Source organism: Sus scrofa, chromosome 9 (assembly GCF_054392235.1).
Source record: "Sus scrofa isolate SSC_HxYL_T2T_F1_AM1 chromosome 9, Sscrofa_HxYL_maternal_Yorkshire_Landrace_v2.0, whole genome shotgun sequence".
Taxonomy (NCBI): Eukaryota; Metazoa; Chordata; class Mammalia; order Artiodactyla; family Suidae; genus Sus; species Sus scrofa.
Genome location: NC_139391.1, coordinates 50,459,265 through 50,486,955, shown reverse-complemented (window position 1 = coordinate 50,486,955; position 27,691 = coordinate 50,459,265). Strand labels below are relative to the sequence as shown.

The 27,691-nt window shown below is 46.7% G+C and overlaps 1 protein-coding gene across 12 annotated transcripts in view; it reads right to left on the bottom strand.

Moving 5' to 3' along the window:
* Positions 1–27,691, bottom strand: part of GRAMD1B (GRAM domain containing 1B) — a 247,702-nt gene that overhangs the window by 164,554 nt on the left and 55,457 nt on the right. For 3 of the 12 annotated variants that reach the window (XM_084976419.1, XM_084976418.1, XM_084976417.1), the window contains exon 1: positions 6,491–7,002. The exons of 1 other annotated variant lie outside the window; for it this stretch is intronic. In XM_084976419.1, coding sequence (XP_084832545.1) covers positions 6,491–6,864 — 374 coding nt within the window. In that variant the 5' untranslated portion in view covers positions 6,865–7,002. Of the gene's footprint in view, positions 1–6,490; positions 7,176–18,939; positions 19,237–27,691 lie in introns of those variants that run through there. 8 more of the 12 variants (XM_021063027.2, XM_084976420.1, XM_084976423.1 and 5 more) reach the window with 4 other exon arrangements.

Below are 27,691 nucleotides of genomic sequence, written 5' to 3'. Positions count from 1 at the left end.
ACATGGCTGCCTACAGTGGCTGAGAGTGGGACGGGCAGGCTGTGGCCTGATGTCCCTTTGTGGCAGCTCAAAGCCTCTCCATGCTGCCTTCCTTCTTCCGCCCAAAGACTCGTGTTCCGTTTTCTGTTCTGCCACCCTGATGGAAGCCTCACCGTCTCCTTTGAAAGAAGGAAGCCTCCTCAGGCCCCAAAGTCACAGAACAAGAGCTCACAGACCTCCTTACCCCAAAACGTTTAAAAGCATCTTCCTTCACACCAGACACAACTGTCCTTGGCAAGTCATGGCACTGATCTGAGCAATGGAGGAAAGGATCCCAAGAGGGTAGAGGCTCCAGGAAAAGCCCACAGACTTGTATACACAGCAACCCAGCAACCGCCCCTGGCTCTCAGGCCAGCTTGGCTCTGAGTCTGAACACCTGCTTCAGGGCCCAGCAGCTCACCCATCGGGGTCAGGAAGGAAATTCCCCACTGACAGCTTAGCCATTCAGGTGCCTCAAGGAAAACTCTGGAGTTACCCTAGAAGCAGTTATCAGTGACCAGCATAGCAACAGGTGTATAGACATTACCTGGGAGAAACCAACCAAGCAGGGCAGATTTATCACCCGTTAATCTGCCCCAATAAAAACCCCGGTCTCTTCCCTGACATGCAACAGGCACCCCTGGGTATCTAACCACCACGGAAATGCTCAGAATACCAACTGTCACAGAAGAACCTGGCCAGTGTGAATCAGCTCGAGGGCTCCGCCTCTACCTTCTCAGTTTCCTCAAACTGAATCTGGAGCTAAAGGTTAGCTGCTTCTCATGGAGCAGTTTCCCTGTAGCAGTTAACACGACCCTCATCCACGGCTGTGCTGGCCCAGACCCCTGACCCCTACACGTTTCTCCTCAGTGGCCTTCCCACGCCCACCCCCCACCCCCAACTTCATCCCCATCTCCCCTCCACCTGCACATATTCCCAAACACACAAGGGACAACTCTTTGCAAGCCCTGGGGGCAGAAGAACATGGTTCAGATCTCACCCTTGCTTCTGTTCAGGTAGTCGCTGAACTTCAGCTCCCTCCACTGAAAAACCCACCTGGGGGTTTGTGGTGAGGATTAAATGTGATCGAGTACTTAAGGCGCTTAGCAGAAAGTAAGACGCAGTACCCGCCCTCAAGGAATTGTGGGTTTGGGAGAGGTATCTTCCAGTTTCACCTTAGCCAGCACCAATTATTTATTTAGTCTGCTGACAAATCATAGGTCTCGTGTTTGATGCTTTGTGTTCAGAAAGACACACATTTTCTCTCTCCAGCACCCTCTGTGCATCTCCTAGGTGGCAGCGTCCACAAAGAGGTGATGGGTATAACATCTGGGTGCACATCAGCCTGCTCCCCGGAAACTGCGCTGAAACCAGAAGCAAGACTCCCTCCAAAGGTCCAAGGAAGGGGACGAAGAATCAAGGGAAATATACCAATGAAGGATAACCAGTACCCGAAAACCCACATGCCAGATAGGCTGGCACCAGATAGATAACCAGGCCCACCACGCTGCCAGAATCAGTGAGAGGCACCAGCTGAGGTCAGATGTGCAGCAGAGAAGTCATGACAAGGCAGATATGTTACACGGAAGAGGGGACAGAACAGCCAAGGGAAAGTGGTACAAGTGGTGATAAAAAGGTGGGCATCCTGGGGAGACAGGGGAGAGAAGCTTCTGTGCCCCCCAGAAAGACAGCCTGAAGTCAGCCACCCACCTACTCACCTGACCCTTGTCACCCCCTCTTCCCCCTCCAGAAAACAATGTCAGGAGGCCATCATGAAAGGAGTGTCTCTATCCAACTTCTGACCTCTTGCCTTAATCCAGCAGCTGAGAGAGGAACTCTAATCCTCAACTTGGGTTTTGAACAATCACCACAACCAGTTATGGCCAAGAGATTCAGGGAGACATCAGGTATTGCCTCTAACGGCTTGCCCATCAGCTTCAGACCGCATTACTGATGGCGCTCAGAAGGCAGCATGGCCAGCAAAAAACAAACAAACAAAAAAAACTATGCCACCTTATGCTAAATAGTGGCTAAGATGACAATTCCCAGCTATGACAGTAACTGTTAGAAAAACAGTGCAAAGGAGTCTCTACTTCAAACCTAGTTCACACTGAACAGCAATATGTTGTTGCCTCTGAGCTGTCTCTCCCAGGTTCCAGAACCTACAATGGCTCCCCATTGAGTTGAATCCTCTTTATAGACAAAGCACACTGTCCAAAGGACCTCAGTACATCTTTGTTGACTGGTTAATTGAAATTCTAACTCTCCAGCATAAATCATAGTTTGTCAGCCCATCACCTCACCACCTCATTTTTCCACATCCCTCATCAAGACCACACTCAGTCATCCATCCTCATCTTCAAGGCAACACACGCAAACTGCTTTCTCCAAGAAGCATCTGGTTCCCATTCAAAACTCGGATCTCCATACAAAGTAGATTTGTGGTTGTCTAGGGTAGGGGGGATGGAGGAGAGGGGGATTGAAGATGATATGTAAAGAGTATGGGTTTCTTTCTGAGGTCATGACAGCGTTCTAAAATCCCTGTGGTGATAGTTGCACTTATTTGTGAATATACTACAAACCACTAAATGGTATACCTTAAAACTGACTGAGTTGTGTGGCATGTGTATTATATCTCAATAAGGCTGTCATATACCAAGAAACTCATCTCTGGACTTGTAACCTCTAGGAAACTTTCCCTGACTCATGAATAAGGATAATTATATTCTCAAGAGTAGAGAAAAAGGAATCACTCATTCACTCGTTATTAATTTATCCATCAATAAACATTGATTGATCACTACAGAAGAGCAAGGACAGTGCTAGACAGTGAAGACACAAAGATGAGCCAGAGACAAAGCTGGACTCAGAGTACTGCACCTTGAGGTCTTTGCTAACTTCACTCAACTTCTTTCTTCCCAGGGTAAAGGAGAAGAAAGGCGGCTCCTGCTTCTCTTTATATTTTCAATTTTGTGCACAAGTGGCCCTCTCAGTTGTGGGACATCAAGGCTTCTCCAGGGAGATAAAACTCAAAAAGTCTCTGGCAGAGATAAGAATTACCAGACCCGTAGCATCCCACCTGTCTCACTGCAATTGTTACAATGTTCCTAAGGACCTCCCCACCCAGCAACTTGCCTCCTACTAGGAAAGATACCTGGCCTGCTCCTTACTCTGCCCCTACAGGAGCAATATACTCCCCCAACCAACCAGCAAGTATATCAGAAGACCCCATCCTTCCCCAACCAACCAGCAGGTCAACAGGTGTATGGCAAGACCTCTCCTTACTCTTTGTCCCTGAGCTATAAAAACAGATGTGACCACGCGCCCAATGTTGGCTCTCCCTGATTATCGGGAAGTCAGCCCACTGTATTAACAGTGTCTCTTGCCTCAATAAACTTGTCTTTTCTTCACCTTGCTTTGAATCTGGAAAATTCTTGCTCCACCCGCACGCAGAAACCACGAGATCAGCTCCGGGGCCTTCTACCAAATCAGACAAAATGGAGAGGGGCTTTTCTTTGTTGTGCAGAGGGAGATTTGGGGTGGAGAGCGTGAAGAGGAAGGATGCTGTGTGGGGCCCGGTATGTTAATCCCCCCTAATCCGAGCCAGAGCTGGGTCACGTTCCAATCATCTCTGAATCGTGTAATGTGTGAGGGGTCCCAGGTACTGCTCCAGGACACGTGAGCACATAACCTGTGCTCTCAAGCACGTACTCACTCCATGTGAATGACAGTAATCCTTCCCCTGGCACGGCCAGGGGAAGTTGACAAAACATCAAGCGTTACGTTAGCTCACAGATCTCCCCTTCCACGGATGAAGATGAAATAGAGAGGTGAAGGGAGATGACCAAGGATCCACAGCTAAGAAATCTAGACCCAGGTCTCCTGACTTGACAGCCAATATTCTTTGTGCCCTATTGCCTCTAAATGTCAATTCCTCCTCAGGGAATCAGGCTGGGCAACCAGAAGCACCTATTCACTTGTCTGCTTCTTTTCTTTATAGGAAGTCTCCTATGTCCAAAGCCTAAAAGTGATGGATTTTTGTTTTAGCCGCAATCAGGATTGATTCCAATAGGAGGCAGTGTAACTGTGGTTAAGAGTAGAGATCTGAGTCAGACAAACTTGGATTTGAATCCAGAGGCTGCCTTTATGCATGTGTGTGTTCTTCTGATCCACCAAGCCACCACTGAAAACAACTGCCACTTTTTCAACTATTTCTGGCAGCTGAAAATCCTTTCTGATTTAAGAGTATGTTCCCTGCTCCAAAAAAATAAATAAATAAAAATTCCACTACACCTTTAGATAATTCTCAAAACCAAGAAACACCTTCCTAAATCTCACCAAATCTACCCTTATCCCCACCCTGGAAATAAACATAAGATTCTTGCCCATATTCTGTCCTCCTTTTATGTGGCAGAGTCTCAAAGTCAAAAATAGGGCTTCTTTCAGGGTCTCTCACATTTGAGGAGAAAGCTGACAAACCACAATGAAATATTTCAGTTCAAGATTAGCTGAAGTTCCCTTTCAGCCCAGCAGGTTAAGAATCCAGTCCAGTCACTGCAGCAGCTTGGGTTGCTGCTGTGGCTCAGGTTCATTCCCTGGCCTGGGAACTTCCACATGCCATGGCCAAAAAAGAGAAAAGAAAGGAAAAGACTAGCTCCCACCAAGGTTGCCCCATATTTCCCTCTACTCTCTGGAAAAGGTGGCAGAATGAAGTACCAGTACAGAAAGAACGATTATCCTCAGGTTCCCCCAAAGCCCCACAACAAAGCTCTACATCTATACCTTCAGGGATAACCATATTACAAAAAAGAGAAAGCCTGGCAGTTCTAGAACGCTCATCACTTGTATAACCAGACCAATCCCTCAGCATCCCCTCAAAGACACATCTCACCCTGTTCTTAGGCCTTTGTCCATATCGTTCCCCTTTCCTGATCTCATGCCCCTGACCTCACACTCTTCCTGCTGTTTTCTGTACCTATCAGTACGTGTCATGGTTTGAGCCTCTTCTTTCCAGAAGTCTTCCTCCTCTCTTTGCCTCCACACATAGCGTATGCCTTCCAAAGACTCCATCTTCTCAATACCAAGGAAACTTACATGCCTTAATTTTTTTTGTTGTTGTTGTCTTTTTGTCTTTTCTAGGGCAACACCCATGGCATATGAAGGTTCCCAGGCTAGAGGGTCTAATCGGAGCTGTAGCCACCAGCCTATGCCAGAGCCACAGCAACGAGGGATCGGAGCCGCATCTGCAACCTACACCACAGCTCACGGCAACGCTGGATCCTCAACCCACTGAGCGCGGCCAGGGATCCAACCCACAACCTCATGGTTCCTAGTCGGATGTGTTGACCACTGAGCCACAGTGGGAACTCCGACACGCCTTAATTTTGTATCCAAGTCTCCTCCCAGCCTCCTTCTCAACTTCCACATCCCTGCACTCTCCCCAGCCCCTCCACTACTCCTTCCTCAAGAGCACCATTATCTGGTACCAGACTGAACTCACAAGAACATTCAATAAATACTTGATGAATTGAAATGAATAGAATTGAATGGACTGGGAGGAGGAGTCCTGGGGAAGGTGGCCAATCCATCAGCTGCCCCACGCAGAACACTGTTAAGAGACGGGGCCCTAGAATCTGAAAGTAAATGGGTAGGATCCAAGGCATCAATGAGCCAGTAAGGACTGTCCCTTCCACCAGGCAATGGGCTTGGCTCAAGCCCAACCCACTGCCAAGGCTGTGTAGAGCTGCTCTATGTTTCTATACCAATTCTCTGCCTAAGGAAAGCTAATCTGCCGACTGCTCAGATGCCACATTTACCTCGGCAAAAAGTGGCTGGCATAAACCGTAACGGTGTGGATCAGGCCTTGATGTCTAAAAGACTCTGTGGCAGGAAATATGACTCATTCAATGTGAATACTCCACCACCTCCTCTGTAAGTGGGGGGTGGGGGTGAGGGGTGGACCCGGGACGGCCAAAAATAAAATAAGAAAAAACCGAAACGGAGTTTAGAAACTTAAGTCTAAGTAGGGGAGCCACTTCACCTCTCTGCCTCTCTCTTCTAAACTCCACCTGTAGAATGGGACTAACAGTAGTGCCGCCCTACTGTTCTGAGCTTTTGTGAGGATTAAATTTGGAGATGGACGGTGACGTGCTTATCATACGGATCCGTGTCTGAGAAGAGTTCAATAAACATGAGCTGCTATGGTTTTTTAACTGTCCATGTTGCCGTGAGGATCCAATGCGATGGAACGCCTGCTGAAGACCCGAGTACAAGTGTTACATAACGTAAAGTCACCGGGGCCCCGCCCGGGCTGGGGAGATGGGTGACACCCCCAGGGGTTAGCCGTCCACTCTGGCGAAAGGCTCCTGCAATCCTCAGCAAAGTTTCCCTCGGCGCCCTGGGGCCCCCTGACGGCTCTGGGGAGGCCGGGGGAGGAAAGGGGAAGGAGGCAGGGGGCAGAACAGGGACGTACCTGCTTTCGCTGCACTCCTTCCGCTCCCTCACCCGCAGCCACTTGCGGAGGAGGAAGCGTTTGCGGCGCGGGGAAGCGCTAGGCGTGGAGCAGTTGGACCACGGGGTATCCTCGTCGCTGGAGGGCGTGATCTCGATGGACGGCAGCTGCAGGAACTCCTTGCCGGGGGCCAAGACGCCGGGCAGGTCCTGGCTCAGCCCGGCCTCCAAGCTCTGCTCCTGCACGTTCTTCGTGCGGCGCATCTTGAAGCGCCGGCGGCGGAGCGTGGGGGTCGACGAGCTGGACCAGACCGGACTGCCCTCGGGCGCGCCCCGTTGCTCGGGCACCTGCAGGGCGGGCGGCTGCAGGCTCTCCATCATGTTGGCCGCCGGCATGGGTCCCGCCGCCTCCGCGCTGCCCCGGCGCCTGGCCCGCCGCGCTCCCCGCCCCTTGCCCGCGGCGCCCGGCCTCTCACGTTGGGAAACGCTCGCCGCACGAGCCGCGAGCGAGACAAGTTCGCCTCCTGGAGCGCCGCGCGGGAGTGGGGAGCGCGGGGGCTCGCGGCGCAGCCGCCCGGACCCTTCCTCAGCCGCCCTTGCGAGGCTCCCTTCGCGTGCCCGCTGGTTTTCCTTCGGCAGCGCTCCCTCGCCGGCTGGCGGCCGTGCCCGAGCGCGGGACTCGGCGGCCCGGGCCCCAGGGAGCAGCTCTGCAAACTCTCAGCGGTTTGCGTTCGGCGGACTGGGCTGGGGAGCCGGCTGCTGGGCGCTGCAGGGAGGCAGAGAGCGAGAGGAAGAAGCAGAGGGAGCAGGAAGAGGGCGAGGGAGAGAGAGCGAAAGAGAGAGAGAGCGAGAGAGCAGACGCTGGATAAAAAACAAAAGAGGAGGAGCAGGGGGCGAGGAGTGGGGTGAGGGGGGTCATTTCTGTCCAGAAAGGGCGTGCACAGGCGGCGACAGCTAGTGTAACTGTACCCGGGATCCCTGGGGAGGGGCTCTCCCTCCGAGGGAGGCTGCTCCAATCAGCCTAATGAAATAAGATCACAGACCAAACTTTCTCAAAGCTTAGATTGGCCAGGCAGCTCTCATTAATCTAACTCTGCTTTTTTTGGGGGGTGGGGGAGAACTGAGGAATTCAATCCTGACTTGCCAAGGCCACCCAGGATACAGGGTTTCGTTTAGGGAAAACTAGGGGACTTGTCAGCTGGTTCTCTGCTCCTGAGAAAAGAGACTGCTTTGAATAACTTGAGGGGCAGGTGGGGTACAGGAACCCCGGGCACAGTCAGAGGGAGACGGCACCGCTCCTGGAGGCTGCTTCCAAAATGACAAACTGAGAAGAGAGGTTCTGTGGAATAAGCTGAGGACGGCAGACAAGACATACTGAGGAACGACAGACAATACGATCCCAGAGACACAGGACACACAGCACCAGTGTGAAGAAGGGAGTGAACTTTGTACATCATAAGCCACCCAGTCGATACCAGAGGCTCATCCCAAGCCCAGAAAGAAATTAGAGGAAGGTGAGCACCCAGAAGGTGAAGTGTCCAGCAAAGAAAGTCCCAGGGAGCTAAGGATACTCCCTTATATTCCCCAGGGGCTGAGTCAATTGTGCTTCAACCTGCAAGGGGCATGGACTGGGTCACAGAAAGTCTAGTATGTCCCCAGGTCGTGGAACCTAGAAAGTCTGGATCACTCCTACAGTGTTCCAAGCTGTGCTGAACCCCTCACACTGTAGACCCAGGTACTGCCATAAGAGATTGGTGCTAGAACTGACCCACCTTCCTGAGAAGCCTTCTGTTGAGACTGAATCTAAAGCAGCCCAGCTTCTAGAGCAAAGATTGTTATCAACCATCCTCTCTCCCAGCACAGTGCATTTGACTTTCCAGTAAAGTCTTGCATATAAGAACCATAGTAGAGAAGGTAGCTTTCAAACAGACCAGGAGGAACACAAATGATGCACCATTTAGTCCACGATCCAATTCCCCTAATTCTCGCTACCCTCCTCTGAGTCCAATTCCTGGTAGGGAGCCGATACCCAGCTTCTATGCCAAGATGAAGGTCATAAGAACACTTCACATGTGTCCCAAAGCTGAGGAAAAGTCATATTCCTGAAGACCACCAGAACTCACTGCAAGAAAATACATCCCTGCAGCAACATCTGGCCATGGGTCCATCCTGCCCTGCCACATGGAGGGAACTCAAGGTTTTGTGGCACGGCCCAACCTCCAGGATGTGGGGAATCTGAGGGAAGTATGGTTTGCTGGGGAGAGAAAGAGAGAACAGCCAAAAAGCCAGGGCCAGGCCCACCAGCAAATGACTCCTTGGAATAGCGGCCCCATCTTATTTTTGACGCTTCTCCACATCCGGCCACTGGCTCTCTCAAGGGTGGTTTGGTATCACTCTATTTTAACTCCAGGATGTGGCACAGAAATGAGAAACCCCTTCCCATCAGGTGCGAGGCCTGGCAAGCAGCAGGACACTGCTTCCGGCTCCAGGAATGCCGAGGAGGCTGAGCCGTAACTCCAAACTCCAGGGTCCAGAGCTCAGCCGCAGAGAGGCTCACTGCCTTGGATTTCCTCCAAGGACGAGTACTTTGCCCTCAGTCTGAGAACTTCTCAGCTCAAGGACCCTGCTTGTGGAGGGGGCTGTTGAAATAAGAGAGTGGGCTCTCAGGTGTTAAAGGGAAAAAAAGGAAAGTGGGTCACTGCCATTCACTCGGAAGCCCCCCCCCCCAAAAAAAAACAAAACAAAATAAGAGGAAACAGAACGGGAGGGTCCGTAGGCCCGTAGACACGGCCCAAAAGATTTGACGGGTATTTTGGGGAGAGGGAGATTCAACAAGGGGGTGGCCCCCCTGAAGCTGACCAGCTGACAGTGAACCCTCTGAATTTAAATGTACGCCCCTTAAAAGGAAGACGAGCCAGCAGCTTCCTCTTCCCACACACTTCAGCCACTTTTCCACCCACAAAATCTGAAATCCTATGAGATTTAAATAATTTAAGCCTTGGGCCCAGCAGTAGTTGAGAATGATCATTTACAATCCTCCTGGCTTGAGGGAAAACCTCCTCCAAACTACATCTGAAATGGTTTCACTCAGCTTGAGGGAAAACCTCCTCCAAACTACATCTGAAATGGAGCAGACACCCCAAGTACCTGAGGCTGCCCACCTCTGTCCTCGCTCACCGCCACCTGCAGCCCCAGCTTGAAGAAAAGGAGGCACTTGTCACCAATTAAAACCCTATTTAAAACACATCCCCCATCCCCCCGCCCCAGCTGTTTACTTTTCGCAGTGACACTATCAAGCAAGATGATAAATGGACGCTAGTTTGAAAATGAAATGCCCTCAGCTACAAGTCACCGTTACTCTAAAGACTACATACATGGAAGGAAGAATCCAGTTTCTCTTTTGATTCGGGCCAGTGACATGTGTTTTGTTTGTAGAGTAACTTTTACAGGTTCATGAAGGGACTTCATACATAATATTTTATCTTCCCAGTGACCCTAGCAGGGAGCAGGACATATTATTCCCCACATTTTATAATTTATTGAAGTGAGGCACAGAAAGATAGCTGAGGTCATAGATTAAAAAATAACGACTCATGGAGTTCCCGTTGTGGCTCAGTGGTTGACGAATCCGACTAGGTACCATGAGGTTGTAGGTTTGATCCCTGGCCTTGCTCAGTGGGTTGAGGATCCAGCGTTGCCGTGAGCTGTAGTGTAGGTCGCAGACACGGCTCAGATCTGGCGTTGCTGTGGCTCTGGCGTAGGCCTGCAGCTACAGCTCCGATTCGACCCCTAGCCTCGGAACCTCCATATGCCGTGGGAGCGGCCCAAGAAATGGCAAAAAAGACAATAATAATAATAATAATAATAATTAGTAATAATAAAATAAATAAATAAAAATAAAAAACAATGACTGATTCATGACAAAGCCAGCACTTGAGCCCAGGTCATCCATAGCCAGATAGAGGCCACCCAAATTTCAGCCAATGCATCGGCTCTGGAAAGCAGGTCCCTTGGAGCACCAGGATTTTACCACCACGACTTTACATCACAAAGTGATGTGTAGTTATTCAGGTTCATCTGTTACTTCACAAGTGTGGAGATGGAAGGGCAAAGTTTTGAAAAACAGTTTCTCAAAGGAGCTGGTGTCAGGGGGTCAGGGCCAAAGAGCCTCAGAATCTCAGCCATGGCAATTTCTCTCCAAGCCCCCCTCCCCCTCCCCCTCCCCCAACTTCTCTCCCATATTTGTCTCTCAGCTGACTGCCCTCACCTCTGGCCCTCCAGACAGGTGGTAGCCAGAACAACCTGGCCTCCCCCTTCCCCCAGCTCATAGCCAGGCCTCTGACTTTAATGAAAGAAGCTCATATTACCAAGCAACTGTTGTTTATTCTCAACTGTTCAGGCTTCTTTTTCCTATGGACACAAGACACCCAACACCTGTCTATGACTGCTAGAATCCCACAAACTCCATTATCCATTTTTCAGCAGATACTTCCAGGAGGGAACTTCAGAGGAAAATAGCAGCTGTGAAGCTAAACTGCTCCTGCGTGCACATCCCAGGGAGTGGGGTACATCCCATCCACCCACATCCTCCTGCCCCAGGGGTGCCCAGGGCGGGCAACGCCCAAGAGCACGGGCAGGTGTGTCCCCTCCAACACTGCTGCCACAAGACAGGTAGTCTCCACCCTCAAGGTGGGGATGCAGAGACTCTGTTCCGCACGACATCAGAACAACCAGACCCATGGGCTGGCCGGGTACGAGGGAAAGAAGCGGGCAGTCCGCATTCACGAAGAGGAACTTGTTGCTGTTGGCGAAGCTAGAAATCCTGACAGAAATGTGGATGAGGCTGGGAGGAGGGTGACGAGTTGTCTTCAAATACAAAATGAAGGGCGGCCGGATTGTATTCTCAAGCTCTCTGTGGCTGAGCAAGAGGAAATGAGTTTGTGTGGAGCTCCGTGTACAAGATTCGGGTTAGATGATGAATATTTCCCGAGAGGAAGCCAGCGAGGGCCTCGAATGGAGGGTCAGAGATGGTTAGAGGGTGGCTCTCTCGGTACATCTTTACAGGGAACTGGAGCCTAGTTAGAGGCAGAGGCTGGAAAGAATGATCTCTTAAAGGCCCAGCCACCGTGGGTCTCGGGCCCGGATTCTCTTTTTATTTTATTTTACTTTTTTTGAATTTTAATTATTTATTTATTTTCTTTTTCATGGCCACACCGGAGGCATATGGAAGTTCCTGGACTAGGGGTCAGACCTCCACAGCCACGGCAACACTGGATCCCAGCCACATCTGTGACCTGTCCTGCAGCTTGCAGCAACATGGGATCCTTAACTCACTGATGGAGGCTAGGGATACTAGTTGGGTTCTTAACCCACTAAGCCACAACGGGAACTCCATCCCTTTTAAATAAAAACAATTCATTTCTGCCTAAAATAAGGTCCTTTTGAGGGGATGCATTTCTGGGCCCAGGCTTTTTGATTACTGGTTACTAAATACCTCCCTAAAACCTACAGACAGCTTTATTTATTTATTAAAGTATAGCTGATTTACAATGCTGTGCCAAGTTCTGCTGTACTAGACAGATTGAATATCTTGCACAGTGAAAGAGAAATGCAGGGACCAACAATGAGGGTGACTAGGGACCAGCGAAGGGACAAAGATCTGGGGTGGGGACTGCTGGGACAGGTGAAATGGGAGAAAATAAGCTTCCAGCCCGCCCCAGTAGCTCGCATCCGTTTCCTTCTCTAACCCCTACCTCACTGCCCTGTGCAGGAGCTCGCCACTAAAGCCATCAGTGCAGTTTCTGCCCTGGGCTTATGTGTGGAGAGGATGCTGGCTCAACACAATCTAAATAAAACCCTGGTTTGTCCAGATTCCTCTTCTGAGGAAAAGGAGGAAAGGGCTGGGAGGCTTTTACCAAGCCTCGGTTCCAAGGTTGGAGCACTGGTGAGGCCCCTCAGCCTTGAGGAACCCACAAGGTCGGCACTGCACTTCCGCCAGCCTTCAGCAGGGGCCAGGGTGAGCAGTGATGTCACCCCAGGAGGACTGTCACCGATAAGCCTCCCTGGTTTAATGGCTCATCAAAAGGCTTAGGAGTCAAACTGTTTTGCACAACATTTGGCTGACCTTGTTTTTTCGGATAGATGTCCTGTAAATCTTGCAAGGGCATCAGGGCTGGAAAAGCCTTCCCGTGGTCACCCCACCAGTCTCCTTGCTGTCCATTCCAAGGAAAGCAGGTGGCATGCCTGGGGTCTTCTGTTGCTTTCCTCGGAAGGGTCACCAAATCCTATTGGCACTGTAAACTAGTGACTGCATGCCCAGGCCCAAAGGCCCACTCTCTGAGCTTTCCACCCCTCTCACCCCCCTCACCAGCTGTTTGATTTGAGGATGCATTATTTCGTTTCTCTGTGTCTCTGTTTCCCCATCTCTAAAATCAAGATAATTAATAGTGTCTCCCTCCAACAGCTGTTGTGCGCATCTGAACAGCAGAGGGCACTTAGAATAGTGCTTGGCACATAGTAAGTGCTCTATAAATGTCGGCCTTTGTTATACCCAATTAGGTCTCCGTAATACCCGTGTTGGGAAACATGAACACTCTTGTTGATTTTCAATTCAGTTTAATTCGAAGAGTACTTGTTAAGCTAAAGCACTGTGTGATGCTCCTTCCTAAAGGCTGTGGCAATAGCATGACAAGCAGGACACAGTATATGCACTGGAGTGTACAGCCTAGCAAGGCAGAAGTAATTAAGTGCAAAACGTAAGTGCAAACAGGTGTCAGTGGAAAAATAGACAAATTTTAACTAGAGGAAAAAAGGTGGTCTAGACAGGCTCCATGGGGGCATGAGTATTTAAGACTTAAAAGTATGAATGTTAGTAGAAAAGCAAAATAGAGCATTCTGGAATAAAGGAACAGTTTGAGGAAAGTCACAGAAGAGAGAAAAAAAAACTCATGGAGAATTTTTGAAACTAAGAAGAGTGAAGTCAGTCTTATGAAAGGACATTAGAGGAGATGATGCTGGGCAAACGAAAGGGTCAGACTGGTGAGGATTTAAATTTTAGTTCAGTTGTTAAACAAAGGTTTGCTATTCAAGTGTTGGTGGGATTTTGGGGGTGGGGAGCAGTGAAATTATGGACCTGCAATTGAGGAACATCAATTCTGGTGACAGTGGGAAACAGACACTGGAGAAGCAAAAGATGGGACACCCAGAGGCCAATTCAGAGACTGCCATTCAGTCAGTCCATATTTTTGGAGTATCGGCTAGATACACACATGGCAAAGAGTGCAGGTAAGAGACGAAGAAAATCTGAAATAAGGCAGGAGAAAAATGTGGAAGAAGAGGAGTGGGCAAGGAAAAGACAGTCCTATAGAGATTTATTCAGAGATGGAGACTGAAAGAAAACCAAGAATGTGGGATGGGAGTTCCCTAGTGGCTCAGCCAGTTAAGGTCCAGCATGGTCACTGCTACGGTGAGGGTTTAGTGTCTGGCCCTGGAACTTCCCCATGCCCTGGGTGCAACTAAAAAAGAAGAATGACTCAGAAGTCAAGGAAGGAATGACTGACTACTGCAAGCCAGGCACTGGGCTAAGTGCTTCACACACAAAATTCACACCTGACCCTCCCAAACACCCTGAGAAATCAGTATCAAAAGCTCCACTTTAGGATGAGGATTGATTTTAGAAGGTGCTTGCCCAAGTTCACACAGCTCTCAAGTGGAAGAGGAGCACAAATTTAAACCAGGCTTTCCCTGCTTTAAAACTCATGTTTTTTGGGAGTTCCCATCGTGGCGCAGTGGTTAACGAATCCAACTAGGAACCATGAGGTTGCGGGTTCGGTCCCTGCCCTTGCTCAGTGGGTCAACGATACGGCGTTGCTGTGAGCTGTGGTGTCGGTTGCAGATGCGGCTCGGATCCCGCATTGCTGTGGCTCTGGCATAGGCTCGTGGCTACAGCTCCGATTAGACCCCTAACCTGGGAACCTCCATATGCCACGGGAGCGGCCCAAGAAATAGCAAAAAGACAAAAAAACAACAAAAACAAAAAAACAAAACCTCATTTTTTTTTCAATTACACCATATTTCAGAAAGACAAATGATGCCAGATGCTATCATGAAGTCAGGCAGGAGGAAGACTGAGATAATCCCATTAGATTTTGTAACTGGGTCGTGGATGACCTCTGAGGGAGCAGCTGTGGCAAGTGCAAGAGACGAAACGCCATTGCCCCAGGTGAGACAGCATGGAGGGAAGGATAAACAGAGGTTGCAAGATGTGACCGCACTTTCCAGAAATTAGGCAGCCATCCCTATTCATTCTTAGATAGTTACTGAGCATCTCCTGTGTGTTAAATGCTCTTCTAGGATCTGCAGTTAGATTGTGAAAAATACTGTGTGTGTGTGCACGTGCACATGCCTGTTTTATTGTTGGCAGATGTTATGGTTCAGAGGAAAAAAATGTGACTGTATGATTATGCCATTTAAAATGGAATTCTGCCTGTATCTGCTAAGAAAATTGAGGCTTGGTGGTATACCTGATAATCTAGCAAATCAATCAAAAAGTATTTAATATGCCCAGACTCTAAGCACACCATCATACTGAGTACCGTGAAGAGTTTCTGTTAAACTATTCATTTATTCCTCAAAAAACCTTTTTTTTTTTTTTTTTTGGTCTTTTTTGTCCTTTCTAGGGCTACACCTTCGGCATATGGAGGTTCCCAGGCTAGGGGTCGAATCGGAGCTGTAGCCGCCAGCCTACATCACAGCCACAGCAACTCGGGATCCAAGCCGCATCTGCGACCTACACCACAGCTCATGGCAACGCCAGATCCTTAACCCACTGAGCAAGGCCAGGGATTGAACCCACAACCTCAGGGTTCCTATTCGGATTCATTAACCACTGAGCCACTGACAGGAACTCCTCAAAAGACTTTTTAAAGGTTTACCAAAGGTGCCCTTGGCCTCAGTTGCTTCAGATACCTCAATGGAGGGGAGGGAGAGCAGAAAACCAATCCAAGAACTACAATTTGGTAAGAAAATCCACTTCAACAGAAGTATGTACCAAATGTACTGTGAGCCCGGAGGAGAGAGAACTGGATCCAGAAAGAACTTCACAGAGGAAGTTCTTTCTTTCCACCTATTCAAGGTGGAAGGTTAGCAGAGGAGTTCTCCAGGTAGGACAAGGAGGGGATGCTTCAAAGCAGAAGGACCACCTGTGCAAAGGTGTAAAAGAGAGTAGGGTATATTCTTGGCATCAAAAAGAACATAATAGAAAAACATAATCCTAAAAAAGAGCATAACGTTCCCTGAGGTGAGGGATGAGAACAAGCGATTACATCCACTATAAATCTTCCTTCATTGCCCCATTTAAACACAGATGAACTGAGCGTGCTGTGTTCTAAATGCTGGAAAACAAGGGGTGCACAGAACCAAGTCTGTACCCTGCAAGAGTATACATCCTGGTGATGACGAAATCCCAGAATGACAAACACAGAGTCTGAAGATCTGACCCAACCATCATTTTATCTCCACTGTTCATTCTGTTTTAGAGATTACAGAAGGAGGCACAGGGAGGTGACAGATGTTTACTGAAGTCGCATATCAAAAAGGCAAGGTTTCACAGATGATAAAGGACTTCACATGCAAATACCAAGACTCAAAGACTTGGAGGCTGAACTCCAAGAAAAGGGCTGCAGAGCTCTAGGAAAATGATTGCTTTGAAGTGCTAAAGCAACCACCTAAGGCCTAACTTAACCACCTCCTTTAAGTCAGAAAAGTAGCCCCCTTTTACAGATAAACAAACCCAGATCTAGAGCGGTAGCGATGCTGGAGCAATGTGCGCCAAACTGCTTCTAGGGTTGAGCAGAACCATGGTAACTTCTTGCCCTGGGAAACGATGCCGAAACTGTAAAAACTGCGGTTTGTTCCAATGGATACAAGAGCACGTTTGCCAAGCAATACTAGCCTTTATGTACCACTTCAAAGAAAAAAATCTGAATTGTTCTGTTGTGACACTGTAAGGAGTTGAAGATGTAGCTCAGAGGAGGCTTTCCAGCCACGGTTCCTGGAATCCAATTCTGGACCACCATTCCCACTGCACCCCCAAGTCGTTTATCTTTCTGCAAGGAATCCATCTGGAGGCGGTAACTGTAAATAATTCATTCCTGTAAAGTTCTGCATTTACTGTGAGCTCTGGCCTTGAAATGAAAGTCACACTTTCAGATGTTCCCACTTTTCAGGAACAGTCCGTTAGCAGAACCTGGCTGTACCCCGCCCTCAACTGCTCCCTTAGTGGCTACACCAGTACTCTCATCCCCCCACCCCTCTTCTAGGAGCTCAAACATTGGACCACTGGCCTCAGATCACAATTCTCTTCAATTCAGTGACTGTGTGGTATTTTAAATACCCTGAAATTGGAATTTGGGGATTGATTATGCTGGAGGATCTCTGAAATTTCTACCATAGTCTCACAGTCTCTAAACTGGAAAGGTCTACATTGCTTTAAGCAATCCTGGTGTATGAAAACACAGCTTTAATTTTTTTTTTTTTTTTTTTTTTTGGCCATTTCTTGGGCTGCTCCCACAGCATATGGAGGTCCCCAGGCTAGGGGTCGAATCAAAGCTCTAGCTGCCGGCCTACACCAGAGCCACAGCAACGCGGGATCCGAGCCGCATCTGTGCCCTACACCACAGCTCACACCTTGTTCAGTGGATCCTTAATCCACTGAACAAGGCCAGGGATCGAACCTGCAACCTCATGGTTCCTAGTAGGATTCGTTAACCATTGAGCCACGACGGGAACTCCTGAAAACACAAGCTTTAAAAATGTATGGATTGGAATGATCTTCATATAATACAAATCCCTTGTTTTAAAAAAGGATTCATTGAAATAGATTGTTTATGTGTGGGAACATTTTTACTCAATTAATGGACTTGAATAAGGCACATTTTACCAGGAAACCACCCGCTGAATAACAGATGTCCACAGTAAACATGAAACATCACTGAATGTTGAGTGACCTTGTTTCATCATATTTCCAGGAAAAGAAAGAGCTCCATTTCCATACCCTCAGCCATTCCCTTGACATAAGTTAGTACTTCGGGAAGACGTACTAACTCTGCCTGACAGCTGGAAACATTTATTAGCAATAGACCCTCCTTAGACAATAGAATTATAGGCCTGGAAGAAACATCAGATACTCTGTCCAATTTCTTTAGATATTGGGTCCATTCCTCCTCCACTCTGTCTCACCCAGGGTCACAGGTGAGAAACTGAGGCATGGTAAGAGCAACCTTGGACCAAAGTCATAAGGCTGGAATGGAAATCTATTTCTGTAAATCAAATGTCTTTTGGTCAAATTCTACCATAATTACCGCCAGTGTTATTTTGGAGGTAGTATTTTTGACCTTAAAGAATAATTTAAAAACAAATGGTACTATGGAATCCAAATACTCATTTTGCTTTTGTCCACACACATTCTGTGTGGATCTAATCCCCTCATAAGCCCCCACACAGCAAGAAGTTAATCAAACACAAATACCTCACTAGAACTGATCCCAAAATGTGAACATTCAGATTCGGACAAAAGACCTAATAATGTTTATCTGCTTTGGGAAATGCTTTTTTGTTCTACACGGATAGAATTCCTTTTGTGGGAAATTTCCCTCATGCATATTAAATATTGCCTGACTTCTACACAACTCTGTAACAACACAACTGCTTATTAAAAGTATGTTTGTAAATAATCAAAGTACATGCTCATACCCTTTCATGTCAAAGCAAATATATGATAATGATATGAAATGAAAAATTTGTTTCACCCAGGCATAGATTAGAAATGTTCCAGCGTCCTAAAAATTTTCAGATTCATCTAAAGTTTCTTGCGCTGGGCGCTGTATTTTCTCATAAAGCCTCATAAAAATCCTGAAGTACGTGTCATTTTCCCATTTTAGAGAAGAAACAGAAGCCAAGAAAGATTAAAAACTTTAGGTGTTAAAATGTGATTCAAGCCTAAGTATTCTGAATCCCCAACCAGTGTTTTTCTCCACTCCTCTGTATTATTTTATTTCGACCTTCTATAAGATATATATTTTCAGCCACCAAGCAAGCTGGTTCTCTCTGTCACTTTTTGTGAAGGCTTTTATCTTGTTTGCAATTTGGTAAATAAATTGATATCTGGGATTGCAATTCTGCTAACTGAGACACTCTGTTTTCCTGTCTACTTCAGTCACTTTCTGTTTGTTCCCTATCTAAAACACACCACAAAGTTAATACCAATTCCCTTGGGCCTTCCTATTGAATGCTAAGTATTTTAAGAAGAAACACTATCCCAACTATTTAGCAGAACTCACTTGCTAGAAGTACCTGCAAAAAATACTTTGCACGGCATGTTCAGGACACCTAAGCAGTTTCTTATTTGCAGTGAATGATGTCAGTGAAGCCCTATTTCCTAATCTGTACCTGAGTGTCTCCAACACTTCTTACCTATTAAGAAGTCCACCCAGAGGTCTCAGGTGAGTCAGCAGGGCTCTGCAGGTGTTGGTGCTGGAGGCTCCTGTACGGACTGTCTACACAATGCTCTAAGCCGGGCCTGTGTATGAATGGGGCAGCCTGAGGCTGCACTAAGTCGGTTTGCTTAAAATGAGGCTTGCCACTACCTGCTGAAATGGTAGCATAGTAAACACTAAAGCTCTTAAAAGTATCTTCTCTGTGGTCTTCGGGTTCTAACTTAGCTTCCAAAGGAAGAGCTAACTTGTTTCCAGGGCTTAGTAATAAAGCAATGGTTTAGATCTTGCTAGCCAGAGCAAAGTCTCTGTTCTTGAAGGCTGGCTCACATGATCTCATTCTGTGCAAGTTCACCCTGCATCCTTGGACCTTGGACCCAGGACATCAGGCTCCATCCTCACCATAATAAAACCTCCCCAGCTCAACCAAAGTACAACCAGTCAGCACTCATCAGTCCTACTCGCTTTCAGGCAGGGCCCACTGGAATATTGAAAATTGGGGTTACTGCCCTGCCTTTTCCTCACTCTTCCCTCTCTCCCTCTCTCCACCCCTCCCCACCATTCTTAGAGATTCTCCTCTACTTTTTTAGTGATGAGACACTGTTCATCCAAAAGTAAATGGTGAGTCCGCATTAGTGGAGGTGTTTAAGCAGAGACTGAATGTGTGGGGGATGTTCTCACATTGAGGTCAAGACCAGAGGACCTGGGAGGACACTTCCAGGTAAGAGGGTGATAGAATTCCATAGGTTCCTAGCTTCTGTAGCAAATCTACGAATACTCTTGCTCTATTTGTCCTTGTATGACTTTTTTTTTCTTTCTTTCTTTTTTTTTTTTTTTTTTTTTTTGTCTTTTTGCTATTTCTTGAGCCGCCCCCACGGCATATGGAGGTTCCCAGGCTAGGGGTCGAATCGGAGCTGTAGCCCCCGGCCTACGCCAGAGCCACAGCAGCGTGGGATCGGAGCCGCGTCTGCAACCTACACTGCAGCTCACGGCAACGCCGGATCGTTAACCCACTGAGCAAGGGCAGGGACCAAATCCGCAACCTCATGGTTCCTAGTCGGATTCGTTAACCACTGTGCCACGACGGGACCTCCTGACTTTTCTTTTTCTAAGCATGTCCTCCATATTCATTTTTTTTTGTTGTTGTTGTTGCTATTTCTTGGGCCGCTCCCGGATTCGTTAACCACTGCGCCACGATGGGAACTCCCTCCATATTCATTTAAATCAATCCTTACTTGTGTAAAAAAACCGCACTTTACCCACACTGCTTTGCAACACATCCTTTTCCACCCTGTATCATAATTTCTTTTCTTTTCTTTCTTTTTTTTTTTTTTTTGCTTTTTAGGGCCGAACCCGTGGCATATGGAAGTTCCCAGGCTAGAGGTCAAATCGGAGCTACAGCTGCCAGCCTGTGCCACAGCCATAGCAATGCGGGATCTGAGCCACATCTGCGACTACAGCTCATGGCAACGCTGGATCCCCAATCCTCTGGGCGAGGCCAGGGATCGGACCCGCATCCTCATGGATACAAGTCGGATTTGGTTCTACTATGCCACGACGGGAACTCCCCCTCGTATCATAATTATTGATGTTCATTTTCCCCTCAGGTTGTAATGCCATCAAGGCAAGATCTAGTCCCATTCATCCTTGCCATCCTGTCATAGTGCTCAATGCCCCAGATGGTGTATCTGCTCAGTAAATGCCTGTGAATGAAGAAATGGTGTGTGGGGGTGGGGAAGGTATCCAGCGAGAAGCTGGGAGGTCGGCAGAGGCACCCATTGCCGTCAGTTTCCCAGGCTCACACTCTCTGGAGGTGGCCTGCCCTTCTGGAGAGACAGAGGCTGGCGAACACAGTCTATTCCACCCTGCAGCATCCCTCGGGACAGCTTGGCCAAGGTCATACTTTCCCTGAGATCATCACATCACACTCAGCCCGCATCACATAGGTCTCAGGAGGAGTAACCTGGGACTAGAACACTCTTTGCTCAGAACATCCATTCCTGATTAACTAAAAGCTCAGGTTTCTTAGGTAAGGATGTTTGGACTGTGGACCTCTGGGGAGCAATTAAAGGCAGGAACAAGAAGGCATTTGGAAACAGCTGCTTACCTATCAACTCTTAAGAAAACACCTGAACTGGAGTTGAGTCAACTCTCTCAGCTACTGGGGAGGGCCTCAGTTTAACATTCCTGCGAGAAAGGATTTCATCCAACTCCTTCCAAAGATCCCAAGAGAGGCCAAGCTCTGGCCTACCTGAGTTCCAGGGCTGCCCTGCCCTCCAAAAAATAACCATCCCCTTCCATTGTTTTGTCGACTGAAAAAATACAACCTACAAGTTGAGAGTTAAGTTTTATCGGGTGAAATTAGGACTTAAGCCCAGGAAACAGAGAAACCAGAAAACCTAGGATACATGAGTTTTTGCAACAATGCAAGGTAGTAGGAACAAAAGATTTACAGAGAACCAGATTCACAGAAGATTTACAGAAAACCATTTCTATGGGGAAGACCTGAGGTCTGAGCTTCCTGAGTCCCCTCGGGGCTCACTGGCCCACCTTTGGGAGTGGCTGTTCTCACAAGTGACCATGACATCTTTTGTTTTGCCCACTAACTACAGCCCAGGAGGCAGTATTTCAGAGTTATCTTCAGAAAGCTCTGAAATACTGCCCTAAAGAAGAAAGGGGAATATCAAGATATGTCAGAAAGGTGAAGGGGGAGGTTCCAGCAGCCACGCACGCATTTTACAGAAGTTTGCTGCTGGTCTCGTGAAGGTTACTACTAGTCACAAACATTAGTTATCATTGACAGATTTTAGTATTTTTCTAGATATGAGGAGGTGCAAGAATTGGGCTCATAAAATCTTCTCCTGAAAACATCTAACTATCTGAAGGCCTGTTCTTCCAGTTTACCCAGAGGGCCAAGCGCCTCACTCCTGGTCTCCACCTTGAGCTCCATGCAGGGGGCGCTGCTGGTGGGCAGCTACAGTGCTGGCTCATGTTTTACTCCATGGAGAGGCTGATGGCAAGTGTCAAACTCCAGTTCACAGTTTCCTGTCCAAAGGATGGCTGCCAATCTTGATTATAAAGCCAACATTAAGTCACACCTTAATTCCCTTTAAAGGACTATTAATTCCATTGGAGTTTCAAAACGGAAAAAATACCTTAGAGGAAGCCACCCCCCACGTTTTATAGATAAGGAACTGGCTCAAGAAGTGCCTCTCTGTTGGCTGCCTTTGTAAGCTGCTTGCTGTGGTACCAAGACGAAGTTAATCTGTTAATGATGGAGGAGCTGAGTCCAGAATCACAGGACCACATACTTTGTAAAAAATAAACTTTAAGAATGGTTTTCGATTTACAGAAGTTACCACATACTTCTAAATGCTAAACTACTTCATCCTTCCTGTTACTGTTTTACTAACAGTGCCCTCTGCAGCACATCCTCAAAATAACGTACTTTCCATTTTATTGACACTAAATACCTTATATGGGTAAGTGTTTGGCTCAGGATCCCGGAACAATGTGCTTGTTTTCTGAGAAGAAATGTTACAAAGAGCAACTTACATACCCAGGTTCTAGACTGAAGGTGTGAAGGGCATATTATTTAAATTAGACTGATCCAAACACAATCTTCGTAAGATGAGCTACCACTTACTGCACACTTACTATGAATCAGGCACGCTCTCAATTTATCTTATTTATTTTTTTTTAATTTTTTTTTTTTTGTCTTTTGTCTTTTTTTTTTTTTTTTGGTTGTTGTTGTTGCTATTTCTTGGGCCGCTCCTGCGGCATATGGAGGTTCCCAGGCTAGGGGTCCAATCGGAGCTGCAGCCACCGGCCTACGCCAGAGCCACAGCAACGCAGGATCCGAGCCGCGTCTGTGACCTACACCACAGCTCACGGCAACGCCGGATCGTTAACCCACTAAGCAAGGGCAGGGACCGAACCCGCAACCTCATGGTTCCTAGTCGGATTCGTTAACCACTGCGCCACGATGGGAACTCCTCAATTTATCTTCAAATCACCCGCCCCAATGAGTCAGGCATTATCTCCATTTTCAAATGTTAAAAACGAGGCGTGGGAAGGTCATCCAAAGACACACGACCAATCAGCAGCTGGGCTGGGTTCAAACTGCACAATGTGATGCCCGATTTTGCTCTTCCATGGTTAGCTTGGTCTCCCCTCCAGCGTGGAATGATCTTGGTCTTCAATGTCAGCATTGAAGTTGATATCTGATTTGATAACTCCCTCATACACCTATGGTAAACAGCTGCAACAGTGTACAATTCTGCATTTTCAATATGCATCACATGACCTGTTTGATAATCAGTGTCGATACTGGTACGTGTAGATAGGAATTCGCAAAGCTGGCAGACATAGCTGCATATCCTTGACATTCATAACATGCGTTCCAGTTACATTAAGCTTATAATACTCCTTTATTTCCTCATGCATGGCTGTCAATATGACTAAGCAATTAAGTGCATGGGTTCTGGAATTAGAATGACTGGGTTCAAAGTCTGGGTTGCCATTTATTAACAGGTTAAGTAATGTTCAATGCCTCAGTTAACCCGCATGAAAAATCAGACTTAACCACAGTGTCTATATTATGGGCTTGTTGTAACAGATAAACCAAATTATACACATAAAGCTCTTGCACAGTCCCTCGCACACAGTAATTGGAAAGAAAAGTCCATGGGTGTGACGCCGGAAAATTGATACCGGAATCCAGGTTCTCGTTCACGGCAGCTGAAGAAGGAACTCCACGAACACATAGGCAGCAAGCAAGCAAAGTCTTTATTAAAGGAAAGCAGATAGCTCCCAGGGTTGTGGGAAGGGGGAGAAGGGCCCCCTTTCTCTATTGTCCTATAGGGATTTTTATCTCTTAAAGATGGGGGCAGCACCAACATAGGGTCCAGAAAGATGTGGTTTTCTCCTATGGGCCTTGATCAATTACCTATGTCAATCCTTGTACAATAGGGTATTAGGGGTGGAAATGTCCCATAAGTCTCATAGTTTCTTTGTTCTTTTCTTCCTATAAATTGAGTCACAGGAGATTAGGGATTCATGTCCCTCTGGGTGTAGGTAACCCCCTATAGTAAACAAGGCCTGTGGGGATGTTACTCCCTGGAGCCCTTAAGCCACAAATGTTAATCAGTGGCCACATCAAAGAATGCATGGAAGCCCATGCTCCTACACTGACTACCTGAGTTAGTATTCTGCATCAGACATATACATATTATTTTTACATCTGCCATCATGGGTATAAGCACTGATATTCATCACTAATGTAATAAGGTACACGAACAGCAAGGGATGTCTGTTTGCACAGACACATCGTACACACACCAGGGATCACTATAAACATCCACTCCAGAGTTCCCATCGTGGTGCAGTGGAAAGGAATCCAACTAGCTACCATGAGGTTGCAGGTTCGATCCCTGCCCTCATTCAGGGGGTTAAGGATCTGGCGTTGCCATGAGCTGTGGTGTAGGTCACAGACGTGGCTTGGATTCTGCATTGCTGTGGCTGTGTCGAAGGCTGGCAGCTGTAGCTCCAATTTGACCCCCAGCCTGGGAACCTCCATATGCCACAAGTGCAGCTCCCCCCAAAAAAAAGCAAAAAAAAAAAAAAAAAAATCCACTGTACACAGGTTCATGCTTGAAATCCATCCATCATTTCATCAGCTCCCCACTCACAGAAAAGACACAGATAAAGATGGAGGTCAACTTAATAGCCTAAAATACAGGTTTGTTTATTTTAAGGGCTGTGAAGAAGGGGGGAGATAGAAAATGGTAACAATATACAATCATGATCATTATCATTATTATTATCACTAGTCTGAATAGAACTCTCAGCTTCCAGCATCTCAGATTTCTGCACTTGCCTTTTCTAAGGGAACTAGAGAATGCTTGATTGCTTCCTTACAATGAGAACAGTTTTGCCTGTTCAATTATCATCTCCATCACACTCCACAGAAGTTAAAAGATGGCATTTGGGTCTTCTATTCAAGCGGGTGATCTTTCTATCCCTTTCATTACAGGAGAAGCAACTGGTAATGCAATGTACTGTAACTAATGCCTTGGAAATGCCCCAAGCACTACAGTCTTAATCCACTTTGAAGACTAACTGTATTCAGAATTCAAGGCTTTATATTAAGCTATATATTACAGTAAAATCAGCTGCAGGGGAAAATCCTCTTTGAACCAGAGTGAAACCATTATTATTTATTTCTAGAATTTATAAGAGGCTGGTGCCAGAGGAAAAAAAAAAAAAAACCCAAACAAGCCTCAACAATAAGATATCAATATAACCCTGGGCTCGGTGATAGCAGTGGCAGCCAGGGGGGTTTTGCACATTCTATGTCTGTGTGCATGAACGCTGGAACTCTCCTGGGCACCACGTCACCAACAAGCAACAGGGACTCTTAATAGGAACACTAAAAACAAGCCTCAGAGTCCAATGTTTTACCAAAGGAGCAAAATGGCAAAGGTTAGTGATTAAACAGTAACTAACAAGGAAAGGAATCTCATTTATCATGCAAGTTCTAAGCTCCTCAGAGAGGTATTAGCAGGGGCGGAATCCCAGGTTCCTCCTCTGATCCCTTCTCAGGAGTCTCCTGGAACATTCAATTCATTCCTGAATTTCAAAAGACAAAAATGAGATGTGCCAATGGTCCCTGAGTTCTTGTGGTAATTCTTCCATGTCCCTGCGTCCCATAATGACACTTCCTGATGTTTCTAGATTAGTCTGCATTCAAGACATGTTCCTAAGACACAGTCACCGACGCAAGGAGGAAAAGGCAGGAAAGATCAGGGCAGGGTGCCCCATTGCTCTCATTTTAGCAATGTATGCTTTGCTGCATTTCTCAAAGGAAAAAAGGGAATGAAAGGGAGGAGATAATGAATAAAGAAGGAAGTGTAATTTCTCTCCACTGCTGGTTTGGAGGGCGGGAAAACACAGGTGCCCCATCTTCGATTAAGGGTGAGAGCCCAGGATGGGGTGAACTCAGGGCAGACTGCTATCATCAGTGCTCCTTTCCAGGCAGGTAACACTCAACTCAGGATGGATTCTGCCTAAAAACAGTACTTAGAAGGTAAGAAAGAGAGTGGGTGCAGATCTTTGAGTTTCTTAGTTTAAAAAATGAAGTCAAAAGTTCCTGTTGTGGCTCAGTGGGTTAAGAACCCGACACGGTGACCTTGAGGATACGGGTTCAATCCCTGGCCTCAATCAGTGGGTTAAGGATCCAGCATTGCCACAAGCTACAAAGCAGGTCACAGATACAGTTCAGATCCAGTGTTGCTGTGGCTCTGGCATAGGCTGGCAGCTGTAGCTCCGATTTGACCCCTAGCCTGGGAACTTCTATACACTGTAGGTACAGCCAAAAAAAAAAAAAAAAAAAAAAAAAAAATGAAGTCGGACAAAGTTATGGAGAAAATACCCTCAGGGAGTGGGGCTTTATCTAATAGCACCAAGCTTTTGGCAAGCAACATGGAAAAATATGATTAGAGCTATAAGCTAGTTACCCCCCCCTTTAAGTTTTTGTCTTTTTAGGGCCACACCCAAAGCATATTGAGATTCCCAGGCTAGGGATCAAATCAGAGATCCACCTGCTGGCCTACACCACACCCACAGCAATGCCAGACCCTTAACCCACTGAGTGAGGCCAGGGATGGAACTTGCTTCCTCATGGATACTAGTCAGATTCGTTTCTTATGAGCCACAAAGGGAACTCCTAGTTAAACCTTTTGACCTTACAATCCTGCGCCTAGGAGTTTTATAACTTGGAGGAATAGGGTTTGGGAGTTAGAGAGACCTAAGTATAAATCCTGTCTCTGTAGTCGCTGCCTCCATGACTTAGTCAAGCTACTTACTTTTCTAGGTTTCAGTTTCTTTACTGCACAAAAGGAGAAAAATAATACACACTTCCTGGGTGGTGAAATTAGTGATCAACTATAAGTGCCTGACACACAATAGGCACTCAACAAATAGCTTTAGGTTTTGTTTCTTTCTTTTTTTTTTTTTCCAACAGTAATAATAATGACTTCTTAACGTAAGAGAGAATTTTTATTTAACAGTGAAAAGTTGCCGACAACCAAAATACTAAAAAAAAAGAGTGATTAAGGAAATCATGGCATTTTCCCTCAAAGGAGAAATGCAGCTATTTAAAAAAAATAAACATACATCTACTACATATTTAATCACTTATGGTTATTTGTAGAGATTCGTATACATTTCCTAGAAGTGGAATGATATTACACAAACGCTAAAATTACAACATTGTGTGTGTGTATGTGATTTCCTATGTTGTACTAAGTGGTATCCATATAGATTTCATTTGCTCATAATGATTTTTTTAAAGATAAAATGTTTTTAATCTAAAAAATGTCAAAATTAAATTTATTCCTTAATTTAAAATGAAGAAAATTAGGGATGTGAAGATGGACCCAAGGCAGTTCCCAATCTTTGGGGAAATACAACTTAAGCTAATGACACCAAGCCCACATGTGCCACATCAAGACTAAGTAGTAGCAGTACATCAGTTTTAGAGCTGATATGATTCTAGAGATCTACCCATTGGAGTCCTAAAAAGAAACCATCATCTGCCTTTTTTATTTCACAATTAGATGCCTGTTGCAGACTTTTCTTTTTTTTTTTCTTTTTGCCATTTCTAGGGCTGCTCCCGCAGCATATGGAGGCTCCCAGTCTAATCGGAGCTGTAGCCGCAGGCCTACACCAGA